Source organism: Vulpes lagopus, chromosome X, assembly GCF_018345385.1.
Source record: "Vulpes lagopus strain Blue_001 chromosome X, ASM1834538v1, whole genome shotgun sequence".
Taxonomy (NCBI): domain Eukaryota; kingdom Metazoa; phylum Chordata; class Mammalia; order Carnivora; family Canidae; genus Vulpes; species Vulpes lagopus.
In genome coordinates this window covers 65,904,301-65,932,083 of record NC_054848.1, presented here as the reverse complement: position 1 = coordinate 65,932,083, position 27,783 = coordinate 65,904,301, and the positions used below count along the sequence as shown (strand labels likewise).

At 34.1% G+C, this 27,783-nt stretch overlaps 1 protein-coding gene across 5 annotated transcripts; it reads right to left on the bottom strand.

Moving 5' to 3' along the window:
- Positions 1–447: 447 nt before the first annotated feature.
- On the bottom strand, positions 448–26,048 carry ZNF711 (zinc finger protein 711). Of its 5 annotated transcripts, none has more exons than XM_041742295.1 (11): positions 25,915–26,048; positions 24,074–24,201; positions 22,935–23,196; positions 22,457–22,561; positions 15,153–15,707; positions 9,260–9,415; positions 8,427–8,564; positions 6,230–6,367; positions 5,261–5,308; positions 3,630–3,773; positions 448–3,133 (listed from the first exon to the last, which is right to left on the bottom strand). In XM_041742295.1, the coding sequence occupies exons 4-11, from the start codon at positions 22,533–22,535 to the stop codon at positions 1,956–1,958; spliced, it is 2,436 nt and encodes an 811-aa protein (XP_041598229.1). In that variant the 5' UTR covers positions 22,536–22,561; positions 22,935–23,196; positions 24,074–24,201; positions 25,915–26,048; the 3' UTR covers positions 448–1,955. The 5 variants fall into 5 exon arrangements, with proteins under 5 accessions (XP_041598229.1, XP_041598228.1, XP_041598227.1 ...); XM_041742294.1 differs by lacking the exon at positions 25,915–26,048 and adding an exon at positions 25,416–25,429 and having other exon boundaries at positions 22,940–23,196; XM_041742293.1 differs by lacking the exons at positions 22,935–23,196; positions 24,074–24,201.
- Between the last annotated feature and the right edge of the window lie 1,735 nt (positions 26,049–27,783).

The following is a 27,783-nucleotide window of genomic DNA, read 5'->3' as shown; positions in this document are numbered from 1 at the left end:
ACTTGATTTAATGCTTCTCCTTTTGAATGTATATTGGTCTATTTGGAACATAATTAGATTCCTTTTCTCAGGACTGTGTTACTTAGGTTAGGATTTTTTAGTTTTCTCTATAATACTAAATCCCAAATCTTAAGATGAGCACCTTTACAGTATTTCATCATGGTTTTAGCAGGAATATACATTTTTGAGGAATAATCATGCCATAGTCATCATAATTGTTTAAGTTCCTAGCTCATGTTTTTTTTTTTTTTATTGGTGTTTAATTTACCAACATACAGAAAAACACCCAGTGCTCATCCCGTCAAGTGTCATGTTGTTGTTAATGCACAAAATCTACAAGACATTAAATTGTGGACCAAATTACTTACAAGCAATTTTAGGTAAAAAGTCTTTTAACAAAGAGTGAACATTACAACAAACTTTAAATAAATTCATAAAACCTTGAAGTGCAATAAATGCTTTTTATTGTATGCTCATTTCAATGAGTAACATTTAGAAATAATAATCCCACATAACAATGACAATCTTATTTTACAGCGTGTACATCATTTACAGCCACATAACACACTATTTAAAATTTTCCAAATTTAATATTCTGAAGTTAAGAAAGATAAAAAATTTATTCTCAAGGAACAGATTCTTATCTGGTGCAAAAACAGAAAGGTGAACATTACTTCAAACACAAAACCACAATATAGTATAAAGTAAAATTACATTTTAATTATGTTGAACAGCTGATTGTAAACATGAAGCAACTATAACTTAAAAGTACACATCATATGCATTACATTTATGAACAGGATTTTCATTAAATTTCCCTAAACCAGCTTTTTATATTAAGCGCCATTTTGATTTGCAGCATGCTAACACAAAGCGTTGTTAAAAGGATGCATATTTTAAATTTATACACTGTAAACTGAATATCCACCTCCAAACTCTATTGGCAACACAGAGTTTTGTTAAATACTGCATTTATGCTGCCTCACATTGAAAATGCATGTTAATAATATGGCATATAGATTTTAAAAATAAAAATTTTCAATAATGGCATAAAATTGCACCTTTAACCATTAAAGCAAGTAAGACTAGAACAATCATACTTGCTGAGAATGCCCTAAAAAGAAACTTCTAAACATCATATTTAAGAAAACTGTGTTCTCTCAATTTAATCTTTAGATCGTAAAGAAATATAGTGCTAACTTTATTTGCAACACTACTGTTGCATCTGTTTTAGAAAGCCACATCTGACTCAAATATACTTTTGTCATATATGCCATACTGAAAAATCAACTTGAACATCAGAAAAAAGGGAACTTTAGATTTCATTTTAGACTTCCAAAGAATGCTGTATTTTAAACATCCCATCCTGTAATAAAATCTTAGCAGCTCTGAAAATCTCTTTAATAGTATTGAATTAGTATAAGCTGTTTTCCAGCGAAATTTCTTTTAATGAATACACAAAACTTTTGTCATTTCTGGAAATCAATTTTCAGGTGCCATAAAAAAGGCTCAATGACTAAGTGACTGATGGATGACTTTATTTTCTTGCCCCACCTCATTTCTAAAATCACATAAAAGTGAGACTTGCTTGCCACAGCAAAACATTGCTAAACTCAACTAAATATGATCTTTTCAGAAACATTTATCTCTAGTATGATCAGCCAAATAAAGTTATTGTCTTTGCTTTGTCCTTCTGTAGTTTAATTATGCATATAATACTATTAAATAGACACTTAAGAGTTTTTCTGCAACCATTCTATGGTGCTTTTTAAATTCGTTAAGTAATTTTCAAAGGGCAATGAAATCCCCTGTCAATTCAAATATTTCAAGATCTCTAATACAAAGAATGTAAAGTTATGATTTACTATCAAGCTTTGGAACTAGATGAAACAGTTCATGAAATTTTCCTCCCATGTAGCATATCCTATTTTTGGAATAGCTTTATATTGATCTTATTACATAAGAGCCTCCTTGTGGTGCCTCATAATATGCTGATTTTTTTCTGATGGTCTTCGGAATCCCTTCTTGCAGAATTCACACCTGTGTGGGTAGTCTTTTGTATGTATTGATATCACATGTCGTTTAAAGCCAGATGCATCTGTAGTGCTATATTCACAATACTCGCATTGGTAGATCTTTCTTCCAGTGTGGGTCTTCATATGTTTTTTGAGTTCATTTTGTTGTCTGAACCCTCTCTTGCACCTTTTACACTTCAATGACTGATCCTTAGTATGAACTGAAAGAATATGACCACTAAGGATAAATGGATCTGATGTTTTAAAGTCACAGTGCCTACACTGATGAATCTTCCTACCCTTATGTATATCACTATGCTTTTTGAGCTCAGAAGGACGATGGAAACCTTTTTCACAGACCTCACATTTGTGAGGAAAATCCTTAGTATGGACAGATATGATGTGCCGCTTAAGGTCACTTGAGTTGGTACTCTTATGGTCACAATGAGGACACTGGTGTGTTTTATGTCCTTGAAACAAATCCAGATGGCGTTGAAGCTCCCTCTCATCACCAAATGCTTGAGGACAATGCTCACATTTATATGGTAAATTGTTACCATGCTTAGACTTAATGTGAGTTTTCAGATTTGACTGATCTGCACACCTGAAGACACAATACTGACACTGATATGGCTTCTCACCAGTATGGGTTCTCATATGTTTCTTGAGTTCAGAAGGATGTCGAAAGCCCTTCCCACACTCAACACAAACATGAGGAAAATTCTTGCTGTGAACAGCCAGTAAATGTCTGTTTAACAGTCCTTGTTCTGCTGTTTCATAGTCACAGTATTTGCACTTGTGCATCTTCGGCTCCTTGTCTCTTAATATAAGTTTATTTGAACTCAGTGGACTAGCCTCTCTGTATCTTCGTGTGTATTCTGTAAATTCATGGGTTTTGTCAACTTTGTTTATAAGCTTATGGCTTTCCAAGTGGTTATGGAAACTCACTTTCTTGTTAGTTGTAAAGTCACAATCTGTACACTGGTATTTTTTTCTCATCAAATGATCAGGATGATTCTTCATGTGTCTTTTCAAGAATCCCCTGGATTTAAACTTTTTTGTGCAAATATGGCAAGGGTATACTGTCAGGGGCTGTCCATCAGGGCCTATTATAACAGCTAGATAAAAAAAAAGGAAGTTGTGACATTTGGCCAGATGTTTTAAAGGGTTTTACAACAAAGGTACCAAAATTAGCTGACATTCATAGTGTGAGAACTATACTAGTAAAATAAAATCCTGTAGGATAAAATCCACATTAAAAGTAACTTATTATAAAATAGCTCATTAAAAAGTAATAAGCATCACTGTGCTATAGAATACTCACCTGCTAAAATGCTATATACATTTTGTAAACCAGAAACAGGCACCTTTTATTGTGAAACCAACCTGAAAATTCTCTTTGTAAACATCATTTGGGGAAAGAGAAAACAAGCATAGTTTTATTAAGGACCAGTAACATACTTTTTAAAAACTCAACTATTTAAATCAAACACAGACAAGTATATGGAAGTGTGAATACACTCTAACAAGTGATTTTTTCCTTTGCTTACAAAAAAATGACTTCCACATTTCAAATCATGATCATAATCATAAAGCAAAGTATTAGTATTTTACCTGTTTGCCACTGCCTGGTTTCTCCCCTTCTCCTCTTCTTAGCTTTTTGTTTAAGTACTTTATTTGTATTAATGGTATCGCAAATTTGAAGGTACTGTGCTGCTGTACTACTTCTGCTTTCTAATGTTGAGTCCAAGGTATTTCCTGGAAAAAAATGGTACACTATTAAATTATATAACATTTATACTTTTTGGTTTTGGTTAGATGAATTACTAGAGATGACATGGCATTAAGTTGCCATCATGGTGCTAAATTTCACAAAGTATATCGTATTCTCTCTTTTATGCCCTTATACACACACACACACACACACACACACACACACACACATAACTGTAAACACTTTAATTAGGATATCATGTGAAATTAGCTTTAAAATATCTCAATTTATTTATCCTAAAGCAATAAATTAATAAGGTGAATGTGACATGAGAGACTTTTATGGCCCAAACAAAATACTGGCATCATTAAATTTCTCACCAATGAAAGCTGATGAAGTTAAAGAAACTCAGCAAAGAAATATACATGTGTCAGTGAACCAATATGGTTATGGTGGCTATGTGTAATATGGAACAAACAATATGTCTCTTATATAGATGCTTTAGAATAATTCAATTAATGTAAAAAGTTAAGACTGATTGTAAAGACTAAGATAGATGTGGCAGACAATTTACCACAGTCAGTGGCATTAGCATATACAGAATAAAGTACTTAATAAAATTTCAGTTCTCACAAATCTGTTTTGTCATGCAATTTAGCTTAAAAATGTAGACCTGTCCTGGGCAACACAGTCCGTTAAGCATCTGACTCTTGATTTCAGCCCAGGTCATGATCTCAGGGTTGTGAGATTGAGCCCTGCACCAAGCCTCATGTTGGGCTCCACATCCAGTGCAGAGTCAGCTTGTCCCTCTCCCTCTGTACCTCCTCCCTCTGCACTCTCAAATAAATAAATAAATAAATAAATAAATAAATAAATAAATAAATAAATAAATACCAGTGAAGCCATTTAGCCTATATGCTGTGCTGATGTATGCCTCTAATCAATTCCTCTGATATCTACGTTTAAATTTAGAGTCAAGTATCTCCTAAAGGTAGGAACAGAAGAGTCAGACATTTTACCATGAGACAGAGTCTCTTTATTAAGAAAATAAAAAAACTATCAACCATGAAATAATGCTATATAGAGTATGAATTATAGCTCAAAAGAAAAATGAAGCTGACACATGGGTTTTATTTAACAGTTATATATGTCTATTGGTTGCCACAGAAATTAAGAAAACAGTTCTGCCCAATGAATACATTACAAGTAGTTGTAAATTTTTACTTTTTTGTCTAAACAACTTCTATTTTATAATTTTCTCCACAGCATCCTTTAAGATTCATGTTGTAAGTTGCCCAACATTTTTATCTTGAGATAAATCTAAAATGAATTACATTCTCAGAATAACACACGTTATATCTGTATATAAATTAATTGATTCCCAAAAGAGGCAAACTCCTATGTAACTAGATAAGATATGACCAGGTAGAAGTCTAACATATGTGTCTGTACACACAAATAACTGTTTCTTTTCCATGCAGTATATGAAACTGGCTATTTAACTTACATCTCACATATAATGCTCTCTCACCTGATGCTTGACAATCTTCATACCTCCTGGAAACTCTTCTTTCATCTCCTAGAAAAAAAAAAGACTAATTAAAAACTGAATTGTTAAGTATAATGATTACTAGTGGATCACATCTTAATCTACAAAAATCTTACTTTGACCACTGTTCCTTGGATTATTATTTTTTTTTGTTGAGTTCTTCCACTCCCATAGATTAGATATTATTTCACGCACTGAAAATAAGGGCTACTGTTAGCATCCTTGGAATTGTTAACATCCAGAACAATCTTACATTTTAAATAAAAACCGAATAGATATTTCTGCAGAATACACTCAAAACTGAAGATGCTCAATAAATGACTGTTGAATGAATGAACCTTTGGAGAAACCAAGATAAGATAATGCATTTGAACACGAAAATTTTTCAAAGTAAAGAGTATACCTGGACCATAAATCAAGATAAGATAATGCATCTGGACACCAAAAATTTTCAAAGTAAAGAGTATACCTGGACCATCTTGTAAATTAAGTAGGAATGAGGTAAAATGTGAAAGAGAAAAAAACTTGATAAATTTACCTTCCATTAGGTATTTTGTAGAAGAGCATACCTGGATTTCTGTTTCTTTTCAAACCCCCAAAATTTTTTTTGTGGTGTTAATACATAAAATAAGTTTTTGAAAAAAGGGAAGGATCAATTTTCAAAGGATATTCCTATTTTAGAAAAATAAAACTTTTTGGTACTCATTTATACAGGTAGGATTTTAAATAAATCCTACTGAAAAACAACAATGCATTAAGCAAGGCTCATTTTAAGTAACATAAGATATATGGTAGGAAAATCATGTAAGTACCTAGAGATTAATCAGTCCACAGCAAAACATTTTATAATATTAGTCAACTCATGGGGGGCACTAGCACAGCATATTTAATGATCTAAAGGCTGATCAAATAGATATGTACTTATCAGGTGAAAAAATGCCAGTGTCCTACCATATGCCGCAGCCCAGACAACAGGGACAATTGTTTTATTAACATCAGAGTCCTCAAGCTGAGTCTCAGGGAGAGAAGTTCCTTCCTCTTCCCCTACAATGACTTCCATGTAAACTTCATCTGCTATTTCAGCGCAACCTAAATTTTAGAAATAATTGCTTGTTTACAACCCCAAATATTTAATAAATGGGTAAAAAATTCCAAACAGTTTATATCTTTCAAATGTCAAGATTTCAATTTGGTTAATTTAAAAATTATGTTAGGCACTTTGGAGACTAGTGCCACTAGGAGACAATCATTTATCAAAACTCTTATTCTCCTCTTAGAACCTATCCTATGAAAATGACTTTTAGATTATATATAATAATATATATGTAATAACATAATATATATATATAATATATAAACATGTGCGCCTGAAATATACTGACTGATTTTACAGTCCATTGGGCATTACAAATTTGTAAAATAGGTTTCAGTCCATAATTCTGCCTGATTGTTCTTTGGAACTCAGAAAGCTTTTCCCACAGAATCAATACTAGAAAGTGGTCCTTGCTATCCCACATGCTGTAATGTAAATTCAGTACTGTACATGCAAAGAAAGTAGTCAAAAACACTAGTAATTGAAGAAAATATTAAATAAAATAATTAGATTGAATTAATTAAAATCACACATAAGCTGGTGCTCACAAATAGGTGGACACCCTTTAAGAGGCAGGATTTTCAGAAAAAAAAAGCATTAAATGAGGCTTATTTTTAAAAAAAATATAATATTGGTGTAAAAAATTTAAACCTAGAGGGTCATTTAGTATATTTTATATGATTTAACCCATTTAGATTTAAGCTGTTAAGTAAAAAATTGGCTTGAATTTATGCTTTTCCTTTGATTCACATACCGGGATCTTCTAGTCACCACGGAAGAAATGTGGAAAGAATGTGGGGAAAAAGTGTCCCTCTTCTCCCAAGTTTCCCTTCTTTCAACTGACAAGAATGAGACACTGATCTAAGTTTTCCACATCCCCAAGGAATTCTGGCATCATCTAACCTAAGCTTCAGTCTCCCACCTTCTATTGTGCCCCTCTACTGACCAATGAGTAAAAAAAAATAATAAACAATTTAGAGACCAACTAGAAATTATTTTCCTCTTCAATGAAATCCTCTAGATTTACTTGTTTTTATGTTTTCAACTGTGGTGTATTATTCATGTTTGGGATTGGAATTCAGCTTCCCATGGCTTCTAGGGAAGGAAATCTGAGGAGTGGAGATCAGAGTGCAGTATAGGAAAAGCTGAGTATCATCAAGGTAATGTACTGAAGTGGAGGCTCTTGCCCTTCTAGAGCAAAACAAAATAGATAGTTTTTATCTCAGCATGTCATAAAGATAGAAGAAGCCCTAGGGAAGGGCTGCATTGTTACACTGAGATGAGAAGAAAGTAGGCAGAAAGGAACATGTCTTCATAAGGAAAAGGGCAGCATGGCTGGATAGGAAATCTGAGTAGTTATTTTTACCCTATGGTATTCAGCCCCAAGAAACCTTAAGCAGCAACTACTTGAAGACCACCAAAGGCATAATAAGTAAAGATCCTGGCAGCTTAACTTATTAGGAAGAATACTTACTTATCTAATCTTTAGGTGACAGAAGGAAAACAACCAGTTGGCCCATTCACTGCTAAATCCAGAGAGAGGCCAACAGTGTTCACTGCCATGTGGAAAGAACACTGGCAGTAGAGTTAGACAGATATAATTTGAAACCGCACATTCCTCACTTAATATTGAAATGATCTTGGGCAATTTTTTAACATCCCTGAGCATTTTTTCCTTTCATAAAACAAAGATAATACCACCTACCTCAGAGAGGAGGTATATACAACATATCCAATAACATACAAAATAGATTCCCACTAATTCCATATATATTTGTGGGCTCTAATAAAGTCAGGAACCATTTGTTGTTTATCTCTATATCCTTAGTATCTGAGACACATAGCATTTCATGTTTGCTGATTTGAACACTACACGTATGCATGAATGGTCAAAAGGACACTTTCCTTTTAAATTAATTACAGCAAAATTCAGACTTAATCTTATTAAACTTTGTTCCTATATAGTGTTTGTAGCTTTGGGACTGCTTAATTTTTTTAAAGAATGCATGATGGCTACTGACAAGTCACCACAGTGCCCTTGTACTGATATCTTACTAATATCATCTTCTTCTTGAGAAGAATCTTTAACTGCCATGTAAACCATCTTCTCCCGCTGCATTCGACTCTGGTCAAGCACTCCAGCTACAGAATGTCCATTGGTGTACTCACTCTCTGTGACAATTTCTGTTCCACCTTAAAAATTAAATCACATATCAAAATAGAAAAGTATCATGGAATAATTCCCTGAATTAAGAAGGACATAAGAAATATTTTCCTTTAGAAAAATGTCCTCAAAATATTCCAATATAAATTTCTAAGTGTCAGGACAATTTTCTTATAAATTACACTAGAAATTTGCAATAACCACTGAGAACTAACAGCAAATGTTAACATTTACATTACACACTTGCCAAGCACTATATAGGTCTTTAACATGTATTTTGCCCGTTTAATCCTCACAATAGCCCTATGAGGTACTTACTATCATTATGGCCATTTCATGGATGAGGAAACTGAGACAGAGGTGGTTAAGTAACTCACCAATAGCCGCTCAGTTAAATGGCAGAACTAGGATTAAAATCTAAGCAGCCTGGTTCTAGCCTCTAGCTTGCCCTTAAATACTCAATATAACTTCCTATTCTAAATCAAATTCTCTCCACTCATTTGTTTTGATAGTTCCAAATGTAATATTCTACTTATGTTGGAAGAATCTAAGAATGACACATGCTGCATTCCTGCTTTTTATTCAGATACAATTTTTTAATATTCCATCTCCAAAGAAACCTATAAAAAAATCTGCACTTTAAAGACAATTTCAGAATAGTTGCCAGAAAAGATAAGTAGTTTTAATTCCTATTATAGCAATAAATTAAGATTAGTCTTTGTACCTATTTCAACATCATCTTCAGCCTCAGCTTTAAATATATACACTTTTATTACTTCTGAACCGAATGCATCTTCTTTAACATCTTCCTGTGAACCATCACTGCCGATTTTTAATGGTGTGTTCCCCATATGTTCTAATTTTTCCCCAACATCATCCACTGTAAAATATAAAGAAGAAAATATTTTAGTCAAAAAGTACAATTGACATTTAATGGATGTTAAGCATAAGTGCAACGTAAATGTGTTAATCACCTATCCACTATATTGACTTAATGACTTATTATGTAACCACCAAAAGTGGTACATTTCATGAAAAAAACACTATATGAAATCAGATATATTACATGATCATAACTATATAAAAACTTATTCAGAGATTTTAATTTATATATAAAATACTTAATAATCATAGAGCTTTAATTAAAATGGTTTGGGAAATGATTAAATCATCTTCTATTACATTAAACGTTTTAAGTTAAATTCTAACATCAAAATTAATATCAGAAAAATCAGAACATAAAACACATAGTACTCATAAAATAAGTTCATATAAACAATAATTCCTAAATTAATATCAGTATTTCTAAAACCAATTATCATATGAAATCTAGAATTGAAAAAGAGGAAACAGAAAACAGCTGAATTATTTTATAAAAAAGGCTTTTCAGAAATTATAAAAATAAAATCATAATACTTTTAATTTCTGTTGAGTCAATGGAAGACAACTTGAAACCAGTAATTTTGCATACTTCTATATTTACTTACATATGCTAGACTCCAAAATCATAAAGGTAAAGCAACAATATTTGAAAATATTGCTTACGTTTTAAGTATATACTTAAAATTTTTATTCTCTGCTCTATAGTCTTTAAGAATAACATTTATTTTCACATGAATACAATGCACAATCTATGGAATAAATATATATATTAATAAACTTTGTTCTTTGACCATAAATGTTAAACAATATATTCCCCCAAATATTATATGCTTACCATTTTTTATTTCAATGCTTGTACATATGAAAACTGAAATGTAATCTAATTGAAAATCTGCTCCTTCCTATTATGTATATCATGGTATCATACATGAAACATAAAATCTTAAAGCTTCTGACTATATCTAAACAATTCTAGATCCTCTGAAAAATGAATAAAGTGACATTAAAAAGGTATTAATTCAGTACTCTTAGAAAATGAGATCTAAATAAGTCAAAGTCTAGATTTCCCTTACCTCAGTTTCTTTTTTTTTGTTTTTTTTCCTTACCTCAGTTTCAAATCTGATATATACAAATTCAAAAACATTCTTTTAGCCTTTCAAAATGGTGAAAGACAGAAAGTTTCAGCAATTCTTTTTACAATGCAAAGCTACTTTAACTTTTTGATAAAATATAAGTGATTCTATACTATTTAATAGTTCAAATAGACTATGAAAGGACTTAAATGATCAAAATAAATAGATCAAATATTTTAATTCCATCATAGCCCCTAATTCTATTACTATGATTTTTGGCAAAATTCTTTTTGACAATGGGACAGATTAAAATGAAATAAAAAAGATGAAGTATCTGATAGTGTTGATTTAATAGCTTCCCTTTTAAAATATGTTGAATTAATGACATCACAGAAAGTATTAAAAGATGAAAGCTAGGCTTTCAGAAAGTGTTTTCCCATTCTTGAAAATTAAGACATAGGATCTACAAAAACCTCAAAAAGTGTCCAAAACACGAATTTAAGTTGGAATAACTTACGGTAAATTAATAAAATACTGAAAATACTCTCATTGGATAAATACTGCTTTATTATAATTGAAAGGTTTAAAGTGATCATAGTTCCTTCTGTAGCAAACTGAATTAAAGCTATAATTCATAAAATTAAAGCTCATGAAATGAAATACACATTTTTGGTCACTTCTCAATAATTTGGTATCATAGCTTTTACTTTAAGTACTGAAATAACTGTTGCTATCCCGATTCCATTTACAGCATGCCTTAACGCCCATAGTTTAAGGTATCCATTATTTTCTACTTAGATTCTTCAGAATGAACATTTTTGAAATGTATTAAGTAACCAAACTGGTTTTGCATTTTAATTCATGGAAGATGATAACGTTATTAAGGATGCTAGTGTGCAGTTTTAAGAGATAATCAACTTAACCAAGATTTTTTCTATATTCCTTGTTATAGAAAGTATAAAGTTAACAAAGACTTAATAGGCAACTAAGTAATTTTAGAAATAGATCCTCAAAGATCTTCTTAATGCATATAATACTCAAAATACTCTAAATTAAGGCTTAACTTTTTAGCTTGTTGTAAGGTTTGCAATATCCAAGTCCCACAGTGTGGTTTCTAAACTCACATGACATTCCAGACAGTAATAGCAGGCGATGGTATACACATCACAGAGTTTACTGCTGCTAAATGTAACATAAAACAGTAAGATGCATTGTTGGCAAGTTTGCCAATGTTCAATATTCTTTTATATAGCTCAATAGCAAAATCTGATTACAAATTCAATATTCCTTTTAAAAGCTGAGTAGGCTTTTTACTGTACCACTTTTATGTTACATCTACCAAAATTATATGGTAGGTATGTTATTATCAGTATAGAGTATATTGATGAATCACAGAGATGGGGTCAGGGAATATGTAAAGGATCTGTATTTCACAGCACTGAAACAAACAGAAGTTAGTAATATTTAGATTGCAAAGATGCTCTACTCCCAGGTGTATACCCAAGAGATCTGAAAATATTTGTCTGCACAAAATCTTGTACTTGAATCTTCATAGCATTATTCATAATAGCCAAAAAGTAGAAACAACCCAAATGCCCATCAACTGATGAATGGATAAATAAAATGTATATCCTTATAATGAAATATTAGTAATGAAAAGGAATGAAGTACTGACACATGACACATGCTACAATATGGATAATCCTTGAAAGCATTATGCTAAGTGAAACAAGCCAAACACAAAGGGCCACGAATTACACGATTCCATTTATATGAAATGTTAAGAATAGGCAAATCTATAGAGACAGAAATTGGATTAGTGGTTGTCAGGAAGGGGATGTGGTATGTGGGGAGGTGACTGCTAAAGGGCATGGGGTTTCTTTTTGAAGTGAAGAAAACATTCTAAAATGGATTGTGGTGATCGTTATACAATGCTGTGAATATATTAAAAATCACTGCATGCTTTAAACAGTGTATTTTATGGCATGTGAATCATACTTCAATAAAGCCATTATATTAAAAAAAATACGAAGATATTAACTTTTCTTTTTTTACCCTTGAAATTGGTAAGGTTTGATGAGATCTCCCATAATGACCCTACCAAGACATTTTGCTTTCTATAAGATTATGTTCCCAAAAGAAATATAAACTGATTTTATAGGTAAAAAAACAATTTGAATGCATTATATTGGTTCATTATTTAATGGACCTTCCCTCTTCCAGTGCAGCTTTTATAAAGGAAATCATCACCCATAAATGTCTTAGAGATGTTAGATATTTTTAAAGAGCACACCTACGATAATTTTAGACAGATACAGTTATTCTATATTAATTTCCAAGTTACTTAAGCACAAGTGGGAAAGTTTAACCAACTGCTAAGATAAATAATTTGTGACATTTAGCCTGAAAGGAGAGAAGCCTCAGACACCCCTTAGATATGAGAGAAGACAAAACTCCCTACTTCTAAAACTCAGCTACTGATAAGATTTCCTTATAGGAATACTTAGGGACTCAGGAACAAGACAATGGCCTGTTTTAAGTCCTCAACTTTATTTCTTAGATACTCTGAAAATCTCTATCCTGAGAAAAATAAACAGAAAAGAGGCTTTTTAAATTAACATTGAGGCCTTGAAGGCAATTTATTCTCTTAACTCCTGTACGATTCAATGGCCAAGATAAACCAAGAGGTAAAGAAAATGAAGTGCAAATTATGAAGGAAAAAAAGGGGAAAACTAAATCAAAAGAGAATAAAATAAAATAAATGAAAATGGTAAAAAGTAACTAATTACACTGGTAAAAAGTAACTAATTCAGGGATGCCTGGGTGGCCCAATGGTTGAACATCTGCCTTTGGCTCAGGGCATGATCCCAGGGTCTGGGGATCGAGTCCAGTATAGGGCTCACCGCAGGGAGCCTGCTTCTCCCTCTGCCTATGTCTTTGCCTCTCTCTCTGTATCTCTCATGAATGAATAAATAACTTTTTTTAAAAAAGAGTAATTCCAATTTGGGTATAATAAATATTACAAAAATGGTCAAGGAAGGATATGGGTGGTGGGAAAATGGGTGATATAAAAAAATATTTAGTTTTTGTATATTCCACTTTCCACAATAAAAAACTGCTTAAGTTTTAAATAGATTTTTTAAAAAAATATATTGCTGTTTCTTTACTAATGATTAAGGAGTTAATTCCCAGTCTAAATTTATCCTAAAATGATCCCACAGCAGTCCCAGTATTATTCAAGCAATACATGTTCTTTATAATCTTCAGTTTACTCCTATTACAGTAGGACAGAAGTCTTTGCATTTGACACATATGGCAATATAAATATCGTAAATTAAAATATTCTAGAAATTCTTTTTTTAAAAAATCTTTTGCAGAATCAAATCATAGAAGATATGCTAAGGTTTGACAATTCTCAAAACACATAATGTCAAATTTTAAACTAATATCAAACAGTTCGATTCAACAGGTACTTTTTTAAAAGCACAATGTTATTTTGATACACAGAAAGGCTACCAACTATTGTCATATTATTTTATATAATAATAACCACAGTTTTTTTAACATCAGGTTAAGATCTAAATATGGAATTGCTTTAGTAATGGACATCAATTAAAAAAAAAAGGTAATAACATTTGCAGCCAGTATTTTAGTGGCTTAACTCATTCCTTTAGAAAAAATGTAAATATTCAAAAGTGGTTACAGAGGGAAAAAAGTTAACATGCTAGACTTCAGAATCATATTTACAAATTAATCTTATTTTTTAGTTTTAAATTCACTGATAACATATATAACAATCACTTTATATACATATACATATACTCTACCTGTTGATGTACTTCCCAATCAATCCTTTTTTATTTTAAAAAGAAAAGAACAAAAATGCACCATGAAAAAGTGGAGTTTTTATCTGATCTTTATTACTTCCAGCATGATCCCTTCAAATTTTATAAAGAATAGACCCACTTCTTCCTCAAGCTCCATCAATAACTCATCATGAGAATTTTATTATCGTTGCTGTTCAGGCAAACCCACCACTTAAAATGAGAACAAGATACTTCTATCTTCCTCCTTCAGATAGAATGTCTTATAGACATCATCATAAAGCAATCTGAAATAAACACATTAAAGTGTTTTTGCTCAGAATATACACATGCTGTTTAGACAAACAGAAAATAAACACAGGGAGAACTGCAGAGCACAATCTGAGTTTAAGATTTCCTTTTCAAGTATTTAATAAAAAAATTAATTACACATTTCTTAATATATTATGCTTAAATTCCTAAGGAAAACTGAACTGACAACTCCAGTACCTGCTATATTAAAAAGAAAGCAGTGGCTACATAAACTTCCCACTCTGAAATATATATATTTATCATTAAAAATATTATCAGTTAATGTTCTTGTTGAACCTTCTTTTCTGCTCTAAGGTATTAATTGCATTACATTATTTTGTTTAATTTTGGGTATGAATTTTCATTGAGTAAATTAAAAATATGAGCAATATCAAAAAAGCATCTCAACAACACAGCTTTGAAAAAAAATATTTTTCAAAAGATTATCCCCATGAGTTTTATTGAATAGTTCCCCTATCCCAGAAAACCTTTTAAGTTTACATATAAATCAATCTCCCAAGTAATTTTGTACTTTTGTTTCACTTACAAGATATCATTAAGTAGTCTTCAGAAGTGCTCTTGACATCATCATCATCATCATCATCATCATCATCTTCGGTTTTAATAGTAACTGAAGAACCAGGAACACCACCAGCTGCTTGAATCACAGTTTCTGTATCTGAATTAGTTACAAGAACCTCCTCTGATACCATTGTGGGAGAGTCAACTCCTGAAACACAATCTTGGACCACATGTTCTAAGTGTCCATCAGGACCAGTAACAAGGTCAGCCACAAACACCTGCTCAGGTACTCTAACAGTTTCTGTAATTAGCTCAGAAGTCAATATATGATCACCATCATCTTCCTCTAAATCTTCTTCAATAGCAACATCAGCTTCAAGTACAGCTTCAGGAACAATTACACCTTCTGTTACTACATCAGTCTCAGTGATGATATCGGGCCCATGAACAACTTCAGCTGCAAGGCCATGATCAAGGGTTATCCCATCATCTGTGACAACATCGGAAACTAATACAGCCTCAGGAACTGAAACAACAATATGGTCTCCATCGATATGTGCAGTACCAGCCATTCCAGCCACTATAATACAAACAATTATCCAAAAAAGTAAAGTTATTTTATTAAATTAACAGTAATATATTTAATGTACCAGATGACATAAAATATTTTAAAAATATGAAATAGTTCTTGCCACACTATCATTTTTTAAAAACCACTGACAACTTACTGCAATAAAAACCACCACCTGGGACGCCTGGGTGTCTCAGCAGTTGAGTATCTGCCTTAGGTTCAGGGTGTGATCCGGGCGTTCCGGGATCCAGTCCCACATCGGGCTCCCTGCATGGAGCCTGCTTCTCCCTCTGCCTATGTCTCTGCCTCATTCTCTGTGTGTCTCTCATGAATAAATAAATAAAATGTTTTTTTTTAAAAAAGCAAAAACCAGGGATCCCTGGGTGGCGCAGCGGTTTGGCGCCTGCCTTTGGCCCAGGGCGCGATCCTGGAGACCCGGGATCGAATCCCACGTCGGGCTCCCGGTGCATGGAGCCTGCTTCTCTCCCTCTGCCTTTGTCTCTGCCTCTCTCTCTCTCTGTGACTATAATAAATAAATAAAAATTAAAAAAAAAAAACAAAAAAACAAAAAAAGCAAAAACCATCAACAGGGGCACCTGGTTGGCTCTGTCGGTAGAGCACATGACTCTTAATCCTGGGGTTGTGAACTCAAGCCCCACGTTGGGCATAGAGCTTACATAAAAGTGAAAAATAAACAAACAGGGGATCCCTGGGTGGCGCAGCGGTTTAGCGCCTGCCTTTGGCCCAGGGCGCGATCCTGGAGACCCGGGATCGAGTCCCACGTCGGGCTCCCGGTGCATGGAGCCTGCTTCTCCCTCTGCCTGTGTCTCTGCCTCTCTCTCTCTCTCTCTTTGTGTGTGTGACTATCATAAATAAATAAATAAAATAAAAATTAAAAAAAAGAAAATAAACAAACAAAATAGCACCAACCGGGCACTGGGGTGGAAGTGGGTGAAAACAGTGTTAGTAAAATCTAAATTAAGACCTTAAAAATAATGCACTTTATTTTCAAATAAAACATAAATGCCACAATGAGATATTACTATATCAGAAGAACTAAAATTAAAAAAAAAAAGAACACCATAGGTTGGTGAAGATACAAAGACTATCTCTCATACATTGCTAGCAGGAATGTAAAATGGTATCAGGCACCCCAGTGCCACGGGAAAATATATGGCACTTTCTTACAAAACTAAACATGTATTTACCATACAACCCAACCATAACACTCTGGGGTATTTTCCCAGAGATATTAAAACATGTTTACACACAAAAAATGTAGGTGTGTGTGTGTGTGTGTGTGTGTGTGTGTAAAGATGTTGGCATAGCATACATAGGGTAATGGAATAATTCTAGATTTTTATTGTGATGGGTGTTTACAAAAATCTGTATCAGGATAAAACTGCACAGAACTATATATACTCAGAATATATGAAAATTTAAGGAGGTCTTTAGTCTAGTTAACAGTAATATAACAATGTTAACTTCCTAGTTTTTATATTGTACTACAGTTATAGAAGATGTCACCATTGGAAGAAGAGCAGTACAGGCGACATGGGACTCCATGTACTATTTTTTTCTACTTCCTATGAGTCATATATTTCAAAAAATTAAAATTAAAAACACACACAAATATAAATGGGTACTAATATGTTTAATTAAGTTAGTAAAATATGACAGGTGGATATATTATAAAATATGCATTTATAAACATGAAAGTCTCTAAACTTCTTTATCTTATAAGAATTATTATATTCTTATAAAAGTGGGAAGCATCTTTTAACACCTGATTTTTTTGGGGAAAAAAACACCTAATTTTAGACAAAAATTTGGTTTGATAAAATTCATATCTCTAAATTGCACTAAATTCTAAACTAGTAAATCTGCAGGAACAAAGCTTTAAACAATTTTTTTTTTGAGTAGCATAGTAAACACTAACTCCTATTCCCTTTATAAATGTAAAAGTACAAAAATCCTTTCATGAGGAATTCAAATTCTGCCTCACTGAAGTGTACAAGAAACAAGTGATAAGAGTTTATGGAACAGATTATAACAAAATTATCTATTATCTATATTAAATAATCTAATACAAAGCCTTCTCCACATAAGGATCACTTTCTATAAAATCATACCCGAAAGAGTGCCATTTGTTACACAGTGTTCATTGTTATTAACCAATTCATTACAAAAGTTAGTTAACAAGTTAGAGTGGAGACCAGTGGACACTATTAATATTCTTATCCATTAAAAGATAAGGCAAGAAGGGAAAGCTACCTTTCAGAATTATCTTCTTTTCAATCCTTTCGTATTGTTCTCAGTATTCTCAAACTCTTACCTAACCCATCATATTACCCCAAAAGGACATAGCCTCAATCTTGAAAATCTGGTAGATAAAGGGAATATATACAGAATAAGTCCTTCCTATTCACTTGTTTCTCCACTGACCATTTTGGAGATGGGGAGTTGGTGAAGATTCAAATTAAGCATTCAGCCAGACAAGAAATCCAAATTTTAGCAAGGACAAATTAAAGATTAAATCTATAAAACTCACAGTATTGGAATTCTATGTATATAAACAATAAAATTAATATTTTATAAAATCCTTCTACAAGTCAGACTTAAAATATGGAAAATTCTGGAGGTTAGTGTGGTTCTTGAGAACAGACATTATGGAATGATGGAAGGATAGAATAACACTTGGTGCTGGCCTAAATTCAGATTAACCTGGCTAGGAGGATTCTGCCTTTACTCTAGTAGAAACTTACAGGTCAAAATAAATCAAATCTAAACTAAAATAAATCCAAATATGCTTGTTTATGCTGAATTAAATAATAATATCAAGTATCCTAGACCAAGAATTGACAGGTTCTCCATAGGGTTCTGGCAGTTCACTAAGACCAAGATCTAAGACGTCTCATTAAATTTTGCTTTTTCCTCTTATCAGCTCATCTACTAGATCCATTGAATTTCCAGTCACTTATTTAACAACACACTAGCTATATTTATTGAGCACTATCTATGCACCAAGCAACCTACTAATATTTTTACATATATTATCTCATTTAAGCCTCAGAACAGCTGTATAATGTGTTATTATCTCCTTTTTTAAATATGAAGGAACTATAAAAAATATGTAGGAACTGTGGTTTAAGGAAGTTAAATAAGCTTGCCCAAGGTTCAAGCTGAGGGCTGAACTTAACGCTTAACTCTAGGCTGGCTTTTTTCTACCAGTATAAAGGAGGAGAATAGAATTTACTTACTATAGAGACTATTTTTTAAAGAAATTTATAAGGTTAACCAAGTGAATCACCATTAAAGGAACAGTTTGAGAAACAAAGGGTAAAAAATCTGGAGTGTCTGGGAGGCTCAGTTGGCTAAGCAACTGACTTGATTTTGGCTCAGGTCATGATCTCAGGGTTTTGAGACGGAGCCCCACATTGGGTTCCACACTGGGCATGGAGCCTCCTTAAGATTCTCTCTCCTTCTCCCTCTCCCTACCCTAACATGTGTGCACTTTCTCTCTCTCTTTAAAAAAATGAGTAAGAAGATCTATCACATAATCACTCAATTAAATTTTAAAGCATTTAATAAGCAGTATTAAATGGCATTAACAATTTATCTGACTAGGTAACAAATTATAAATGGTGAGAAATCATCTTTAAAAAGTGTGAAAGCAATTACATAACCAAATAACAGTAAGAAATAAGTCATCATTTCAAGCATTTCTCATTTTACTAGAGTTATTTCATTTAAATGTAAATACCTGTAATTTCACAGGAGGTATAGGATAAAATTTGGTATTTGTTGGGTCTATTTTGGGCCACTATCTAAGGCTGTTTTGCTATTTAAGTCACAGAGCAACATAGACTTTTTGCATCAATGAAGTCTTAACTATTAAATTCAATCGCACAAATTTCAAGGATAACCATTTTACACAAGCAAAGTTAGTACATAAATCATGTAAATTTTTAAATCTCAGGGGTGCTTGAGTGGCTCAGTCACTTAAGAGTCTGCCTTCTGCTCAGTCCTGAGATCCAGTCAGGTGGCCTGGCTCCCTGCTCAGCAGGGGGAATCTGCTTCTCCCTCTCCCCCTGCCTCTCTCCCTGCTCATGCTCACTCTCTTGCACTATCTCTCAAATGAATAAAATCATTAATTTTTTTAAAATCTCAATTATCTTTCAAAAGAAACTGGACTAATGAGTTTTTAAATTAAATTAACATTTCAAATTCTTAACATAGTAGCCACCCTATCCCCACCAAGAACATTATAGAATCTAGAGATCCTGTAATGCATAGTATACTTACTTGGCTAGCTCTACCTGTGTATGCCAGACTCTGTTTCACAAATATCATTAGTTTATGGGATTGCAAATATCTAACTTTTGATGTTGGCATAAATTTAAAGAGAAACTGATACAGGCTACAATATTGATGAAACTTGAAAACGATGCTAAGTGAAAGAAGCTAGACACAAAAGGTCACATATGGTATAGTTCTATTTATATGAAATGTCTGGGATAGGTATATCCATAGATAGAAATATTAGAGGTTGCCTAGGTCTGGAGTAGGGGTGGGGGTGACTGCTAATGAGTATTAGGTTTTATTTTTCCAATGACAAGATGTTCTAAAATTAAGTAGCAGTGATGTTTGCACAACTCTGTGTGTATACTAAAACTACTGAATTGTATTCTTTAAAATGGGTAAATTGTATGATATGAATTATTATCTCTGGGGCCTCACTTCCCCTCTACCCCCCTCCCCTGGTCCTCTATCCCCGGGGCCGTTCGTTAAAAAAGAGTAATAAAAGAATTTTAAAAAATTCTTATCTCAATAAAAAATTAGAAAAAAGAATGTGCATAATATATTTCAATATGCATGTTCTACTCCCCTAGGAACTAAAAGGAAGTAAAGTGTTAGATGTAATAAGGGATTGATTAAACTTTAAGACATCAAGGAGGAACAATGAAAAGGAAGGTAAGAGGAATACCAAGTAAACATTCACCAGCACTAAAGGGACATTTTTTTTAATCTTAGAAAGGAATCAGGTTTTACTTGCTAATAGGCAACTTCTTCAGGAGTGAAGGAAGTCTGTCACTTCACCAAATGCTACAGGGTAGATTAAATTTTGTATCATAGGGAGAAAATGCTGTATTTCTTCCATTTCTAAAACCTTTTTAAAATGCAAAAAATTAAAGGTGACATTTCAACCAAAACTTATTTTACTATACTGAAGTTCAAGTGTTCCAGTATTTTAAAAACTATCTCTAGCAAAGAATTCACAAAATTCTTTGTGAAATCTTTACTCTTCAGTTCTTTGTCCTTCTTCTAGAATTTATTCATGTACTTTTTTCACTCAAAATCACTTCTAAGTTATCCATAACAACACAATTGACTTCTGACTCATTTAGCAGAATGAATCAATGATTCCTTTCAGTTTAATCAATTAACTACATAGTCATCTCAACGTCCACCACATTTAATCTTGATTTATGCACCACATATTTATTCATCAGATAGAAGTGTCAAGGAATCATAGAACTGGAGAGGACAGTTATCTAGGGTATCTAGGGTTATCTACTCCAATCCCCTCACAGAAGTGAATAAAGTAATTTGCCCAAGTAATAGGACTGCCAAGACTAGAATCCAGTTCTTCTGACTCTCAATACTGTAGCCTTTACAACAAGGGACAAAATAATATATTAACATTAATGTGAAAACAGTAATACCATTTTCTTAATTCTAATAATTTTCTTAATTATTAGCTTTGATCATCCATTCCTAATATCATCTTTGACAATTCCATAATACCTTATTTTCTGTTTACTTTTTATTCCAATTTACTATTTGTTTTTTCTACTCTTACTCCACTTTTCTTCAATTCTTACCACCTTATTCCTGCCTTATACTTCAGATACCTCCATCTCTTCTATAATTCAGATTGACCCTGACCAAATTCAGTTTCTTTGTTGGCTGTGATAGTCTTAACATCTTCAGCAAAACAACTACTGTTAAGAGGCTACTGAAAAACTTGGCCACAAAAGTAGGGAATCTTTTCTTTAAAAAAAAAAAAAGATGTAATGTTATTAGAAACAACTTTCTAAAGATATTTCATCAGAATATAATTAATCACCTAATGCATGGTTTTCCAATATCTCACTACATAAGCATCTAACTTCTTTGTAATTACTGAAGTAGGTCCTTTTCCAGTTTTATCAAAAATACAATTTAAAATGTATTTGAGAAAGACAATTTAATATTTCCTACATTCAAGAACTGATGTTGTTATTTATCTAAGCTGAGTTTTTTCATTTTCAATGCCACATTACCACTATATTCCAAGTTTCCTTTCTTCAACATTCCCACAATTTTTTTTTAAAGATTTGATTTATTTATTTGACAGAAAGAGCAAGAGTACACAAGCAGGGGAAATGGCAGAGGGAGAGGGTGAAGCAGGCTCCCCACCGAACAGGGAGCAGGGAGCTGATGCAGGGCTAGATTCCAAAGTTCTGGGATCATGATTTGAGCTGAAGGTAGACACTGGCTGAGCCACCCAGGTGCCCTGCACAAAATTTTAAGAATGATTTTAAGTAGACTACTGTCACATAGCTTTAATCTTTAAGAAAATGAGCTCTACAAATAATTTCCTAGCAAAAGAACAAATTTCATAAATTCTCCCCTTCTTCAATATAGTTTTGATATTTAGTATGCTCTGACTTTTAAAAAAGAAAGAAAAAAATACAACAAAGAAAATGCTTTACCAAAATCCTGCATAATCATAGTATGGGCCATTCTACAGTCTGATGTGTGCAATCCAAGACTTCCACCACCTGATTCCATACTTAGCAAAGTTCATTCACAGATATCTGTAAAAAAAATGGTTTTAAAAAGAGTTTAAATATGTTTAAGCGAAAGTCAGTTGTTGTGAGAAAAAAAAATGCAATGGAAAATAGGCCTTAGAACCAGGTGTGCAAATCTCATCACAAAGGAAAATAAAAACCTTGATTAGATGCTTTATGTGACAAGAATAAGTAAAGGAAGGGCTACGTGAAAGGAAATAAATCAAAGATAATGGAGAATAAGACACAGTAAGGGTGACAAGCTACAGGGGAAATGATAGAAGCGAGCAAAAGAACAAAACTGTAGCACTAACGTTCCAATTAAAATGTAGGTTATAAAAGAAGAAAAAGAAAAAAAAAAGAACAAGATGACAACAGACAATAGTTGGGATATTTATACATTACTAGAAGACTCAGGTGTCTAGTATTAGTGAATTTCATCCAGTGGCTCTCATCCATTTCTTCCAGCCCCAGCTCAGCCCTGCAGTGGAGCTCTGCAGATAAACTTGTGTTTCACCTCTGGCTCCCGGGGTTCTACTTATAATGTAAAATGTTTTATCCCAGTTTCCCTGGAGTTCTTTGAGCCAGTAAGGACTTCTGGCCTCACTCTACTACAGTCTCTTGTCTCATAGTTTTGAGGACTCAAGAAACATGACTGCTTCCTAAATATGGTAGAGATAAGATCAATCACATACAAACATTTAGCAAATTGTTCCTTTCAGAATATCATTTACTTATAAATGTACAACTGATTTTCTTCCTTAATGATTAATAAAGTCACACTAGCTTTAAGCTAGTTCTGAAAGCAAGGATTCCATTTCATTTCAAGTGATGTATCCTATATTTAAGATAACCAGACTTGGAACCTAATGTCAAATACTATCACTAAGCATATTTCTTATAATTACATTATGTGTATTTCCCTTTCAAACATAAAATTCTAAGTATCACCAAAAAGTATCAATTCTATAAAAATTTTGTCTCATTTTTATTTCAGGGTGTTTAATAAATTGGGTTATATTGCACAAAAGATGAGGTTATATCGTTAAAGTTTTAGAAAGCTGCCATGTAAAACACCTTAATTTATCCTTAAGTAAGGAGATCACTAAGATTTTTTTCCTTGCCTTAAAGTTCTACAGGTGTACAAGAGGCAGGAGAGTATAACATTTGAATCATGTATATAAAAATCCTACAGCAATAGGTGTCATTTCTGCATATACACTGATTCAATAAAATTACTTTATGTATGAGCAAAATTACAATTTTTTAGAAATTCTTGGCTGTATTTTTTTTTCAAATACCACATTGTTCCCTGCCTCCAAAGTGAAACCATCAGAGGTCAAAAGAGTTCAAAATAGACTACCCCTATGTTCACAGAGATAAATCAAAATGCCATAAGGACTTATTTTCAACATTTAAAACAGCTTTAATTAGAATAACTGCTTGCTTTACATAAGTAATCAAATTACAAATGCCTTAAAATGTTTTAAACACTTAATTCTGTTTAATTATTAAATAAAACATTAATTTGTTAATCACCTTAATATGACTGTCTTGAAGAAATTGTAGATTTTCTTACATATTGTAAAGTAAAATCTGCAGCAATTTGTTTTTGTTATTTTTCCTTCTGACCTATGTTATTTTCTTTGGAAAAAAGTTCTCTTTACCTATTGTAAAAATACATTCAAAATTAGACATTTTAAAACATTTTAAACAAAATCTCTTACACACTTAAGGATTTTCTTTACACTTTAACGTGCAGGGTGAGGTTGAGAAGAGCTTAAGTGCTCAAATCCATTCATCTAAAAAGTATCCGAAGGGATTCCAACAGAAACAACTACCTACTACGATATAAGCAACATTATTACACTTAGAATTCCACCACTCCATTAAACCAAATCTTCTCTAAAGCACATTTAAAAATTACTAGCTAAATCTCATTTTGGAAAGTGAAAGAGAACCAACCAAGGGCAAGCTTTATCCTTGCCAAATCAATAGAGAAAAATCTGCACTAGCGCTCAATGAAGTGTAAAAATTTTAACACAGTGCAACTACTATAAGGGAGTATCACACTGTATGAATAAATAAATAAATATATTGGCGCACTTTTCCCCTTATATGAAGTTTAAATAAGATCAATAATAAATGAGGTATGAGAACAGCAGTGTGTTAAGTATTGAATAGCCAATAGATAGCTGGGCTTCTCAGTATTCTCAAGAGTATATCTCACATCCTTACTGAATGGAGATAACCACTAAGTACGCTTCGAGTAAACATCTTTCTATCAATGTACGGGGTACAGAAATCAAAGCAAACAACAACAAAAAACATTTTACTTTCATCTGTCTTCTCCAAACAGCTCATTCAGGACCTAGCTTCTTCATGATGTAAATAGGGTGGGAGGTAGACGAGAAATCTTAAGGCAACAGAGCAAGAGAATGCGAAAGTAGTATTTGCAGAGATAGGAGACAAAGGAGCCGTGACAAGTAGCAGTATTGCAGCTTTGGACGCAACCCGCTTCCCGCATAAGTCTCCCTTTCCCACGACCATGCCAAGTTTCAATCATTTCGAGCAGAACGCACACACGTGCCTTCATATATTACCCATATGACTGGATCTTAAACCAAACAAGAGAACCTTCTCCGTGGAAAGGCAGAAAGCGAAGCAACAAGAATACCCTTTCCCCTCCTCCCTCCTCTCACTTGGTGCAGCGGTCGCCACCGCTGCTACCCACGCTGTGCTGCCCAACCCCTCATCCTCCTCCCGCTCTCCCAGCCCCGCTACATGGGAGACAGCTGGGAACCAAAATGGTGGTGTTTTAGTGGAGGCGACAACTGCCGCACACACCCGCCGCCCCCCTCGGGCTCTGACTGCTCCCTACCCTCTAAAACGCCGATTAGATGCCACTTCCTCCCAAACGCCGCCATCCCTCATGCATTCCAAGGTTACCATAAGCAGCAGGCGGGGGATAGAGAAGTAGGGGCGAATGAAAGGAATATTAGGGGGATGTCGCCGAGAGAAAATGCCAGGGGGACGCTGCATTCTTCAATTCACCGTTTTGTTTTCCGCCATTTTCCCGTCACCCTAAACCACCGACGGTCTCAACGACGGCTCTTGCCCCTAGGGGTTCTGGCCTAGGGGAAGGAGAGGTTGCCTGAGGGGGAAAACACTCCACTTCCCTCAATTCCTCCAGTCACCAGCTGCGGCTAGGGAAAAAAACTGTCAGACCAAGGAGGAGGCAAAGCTTAGGGACTAGACGCCACTTCCATTGTTCCCTACGCCCTATACTACAGGCTGGGTGTGAGCCTCTCCTCTCACACTGGCGACACTAAGCGCAGCGCACCCAAATCCCTCCACTTTCTCTCCAGGAGTCTCCTTACCTGCAGCCACTGCTGCCACTGCCGCCGCCAGTTGGATTATGACCGCGTTCCAGATTTCTGCGGGGGTCGGCAGCTGTGGATCTGTAAGGTCCTCACATTCGGGTTTCCGAGGTTCCGCAGCCCGAGCCAATCACAAGCTACTCTGCGTCTGGGAGGCGCGCCGCCTTGTCCTTTATATCGCGGCCGACATGCTGAGGTTGCATTACGTCACGCTGCCCTTGCTGCAGGGTAGGGGGCCAAATGGAGAGAGCGCGCGCGCGGGCGCGCGCTCCGGAGATCAAGAAGCCGGCGCTGGGTTTGTGCTTGGAGACCACGGACTTGCAGTGGGTGGTGGGTGGCGGGGAGGGATGCAGCGCGGGCGAGTCCATGTAAGGAAGCTTGGATCTTGGGGCGCCCCTGAGGAGTTTCCGTGGGAGGATTTTCTGTTTTCCAGGTCGCAAGGGAGAGGAAGAGGGGGAAGGGGAAAAATCAATAACTTAAAGGCAATTCACTGAACCTCTAATACATGTTGAACGACCAAAAAAACAAATAAACAAACAAACAAATTCGGCCCTACTCTCTAGGATTTGACCAACTAGGCCGTCCACAGTGGTAAGAGGCGTGTCTCCCCACCAAAAAAACCTGGTTATGTTTTGCAGTTTCCCTCCCTCCTTCCCTTAAATTCCTTTTATATTTCACAATGGTAGACAATCCGATGAAGAAAGTAAAGAAGAATGAAGAAAGGCATAGAAGGGAAAGGTAGGCTAGGGACCTAAATGAAATGAACATGAAATATCTCTTGAGTGTGTCATTTTCAGCTTGTGTCTGCACAAAATGGGAGAACAGTGAGAAATTCAGTGGTGATGGATGGGGGAAAGAGATGTGACTAAAAGGTTATATTTGCAAAGGGTTTTATATTCTGGAAATTATCTTTAGTACTGTAAGCATGTGAATTGAATAGTACTGTTTAAGCAGGGAAAGGATACTATCCTAAAGAATAAATGAAGGTGATACATCACCTTTGCCTAAAAATTGGAATATTTTACAAATAAAACCTGTTATTGTTCTCAATTAGCTAATTTCTCCAGTTCTTTATAACCTAATACACCACTAAATGATTTGACAAAATTAAAGGAGATATGCTGTGAAAGCCCTAGCACAGTACCTGGCTCATAGTGGACCAGGAGTCAGCGACTTTCTCTACACAGGACAGGTAGTAGATATTTTAGGCTCTGAGGGCTATAAGGCCTCTGATACAAATATTCAAGTCTGAACTGGTAGCCTCAAAGCAGCCATAAAATGTCTGTATACACTGTATGTACACAAATGAGCATGGATGTGTTCCAGTAGAACTTTTATTTGTAGTCATTGATATTTGAATTTTATATCATTTTAATGTATCATTAAAATTATTTTTCTTTAAATTATTTTTCACTATTAAAAATGCCAACACCATTCTTAGTTATAGGCCATTAAAAATATAGGCAGTGCTCCAGATTTGGCCTATGGGCCATACATAGTTTGCCAAACCCTGTGGGGGTTATACTATTATTTTCCCTCCTAAATGAAGAAAGTATTTTTATGAGTGTAGCCCCATATGTGATGTGTTTCTATGTTGTTTACTCTGGCAAATACTACTTGAAATGTCTTCACCTAGTGACAATTCCAATGGTATGCTTATGGAAAAAAAGCTAAGAAAATATAGGGTTTTTAATGTCAATCACCTTTGTGAAAAATTGTGGTAATTTTTAAAACCTGAGGATCGTTCTTGCTCCTCTCTCTTTCTTGAATCATCTGAACCACCAAAACGTCTTAAGTCTTCTACTTTCTTAATATCTATGGAATTCATTCTTTTTTTTCCATTCTTAATATCATTACCTTGCTCAGGTT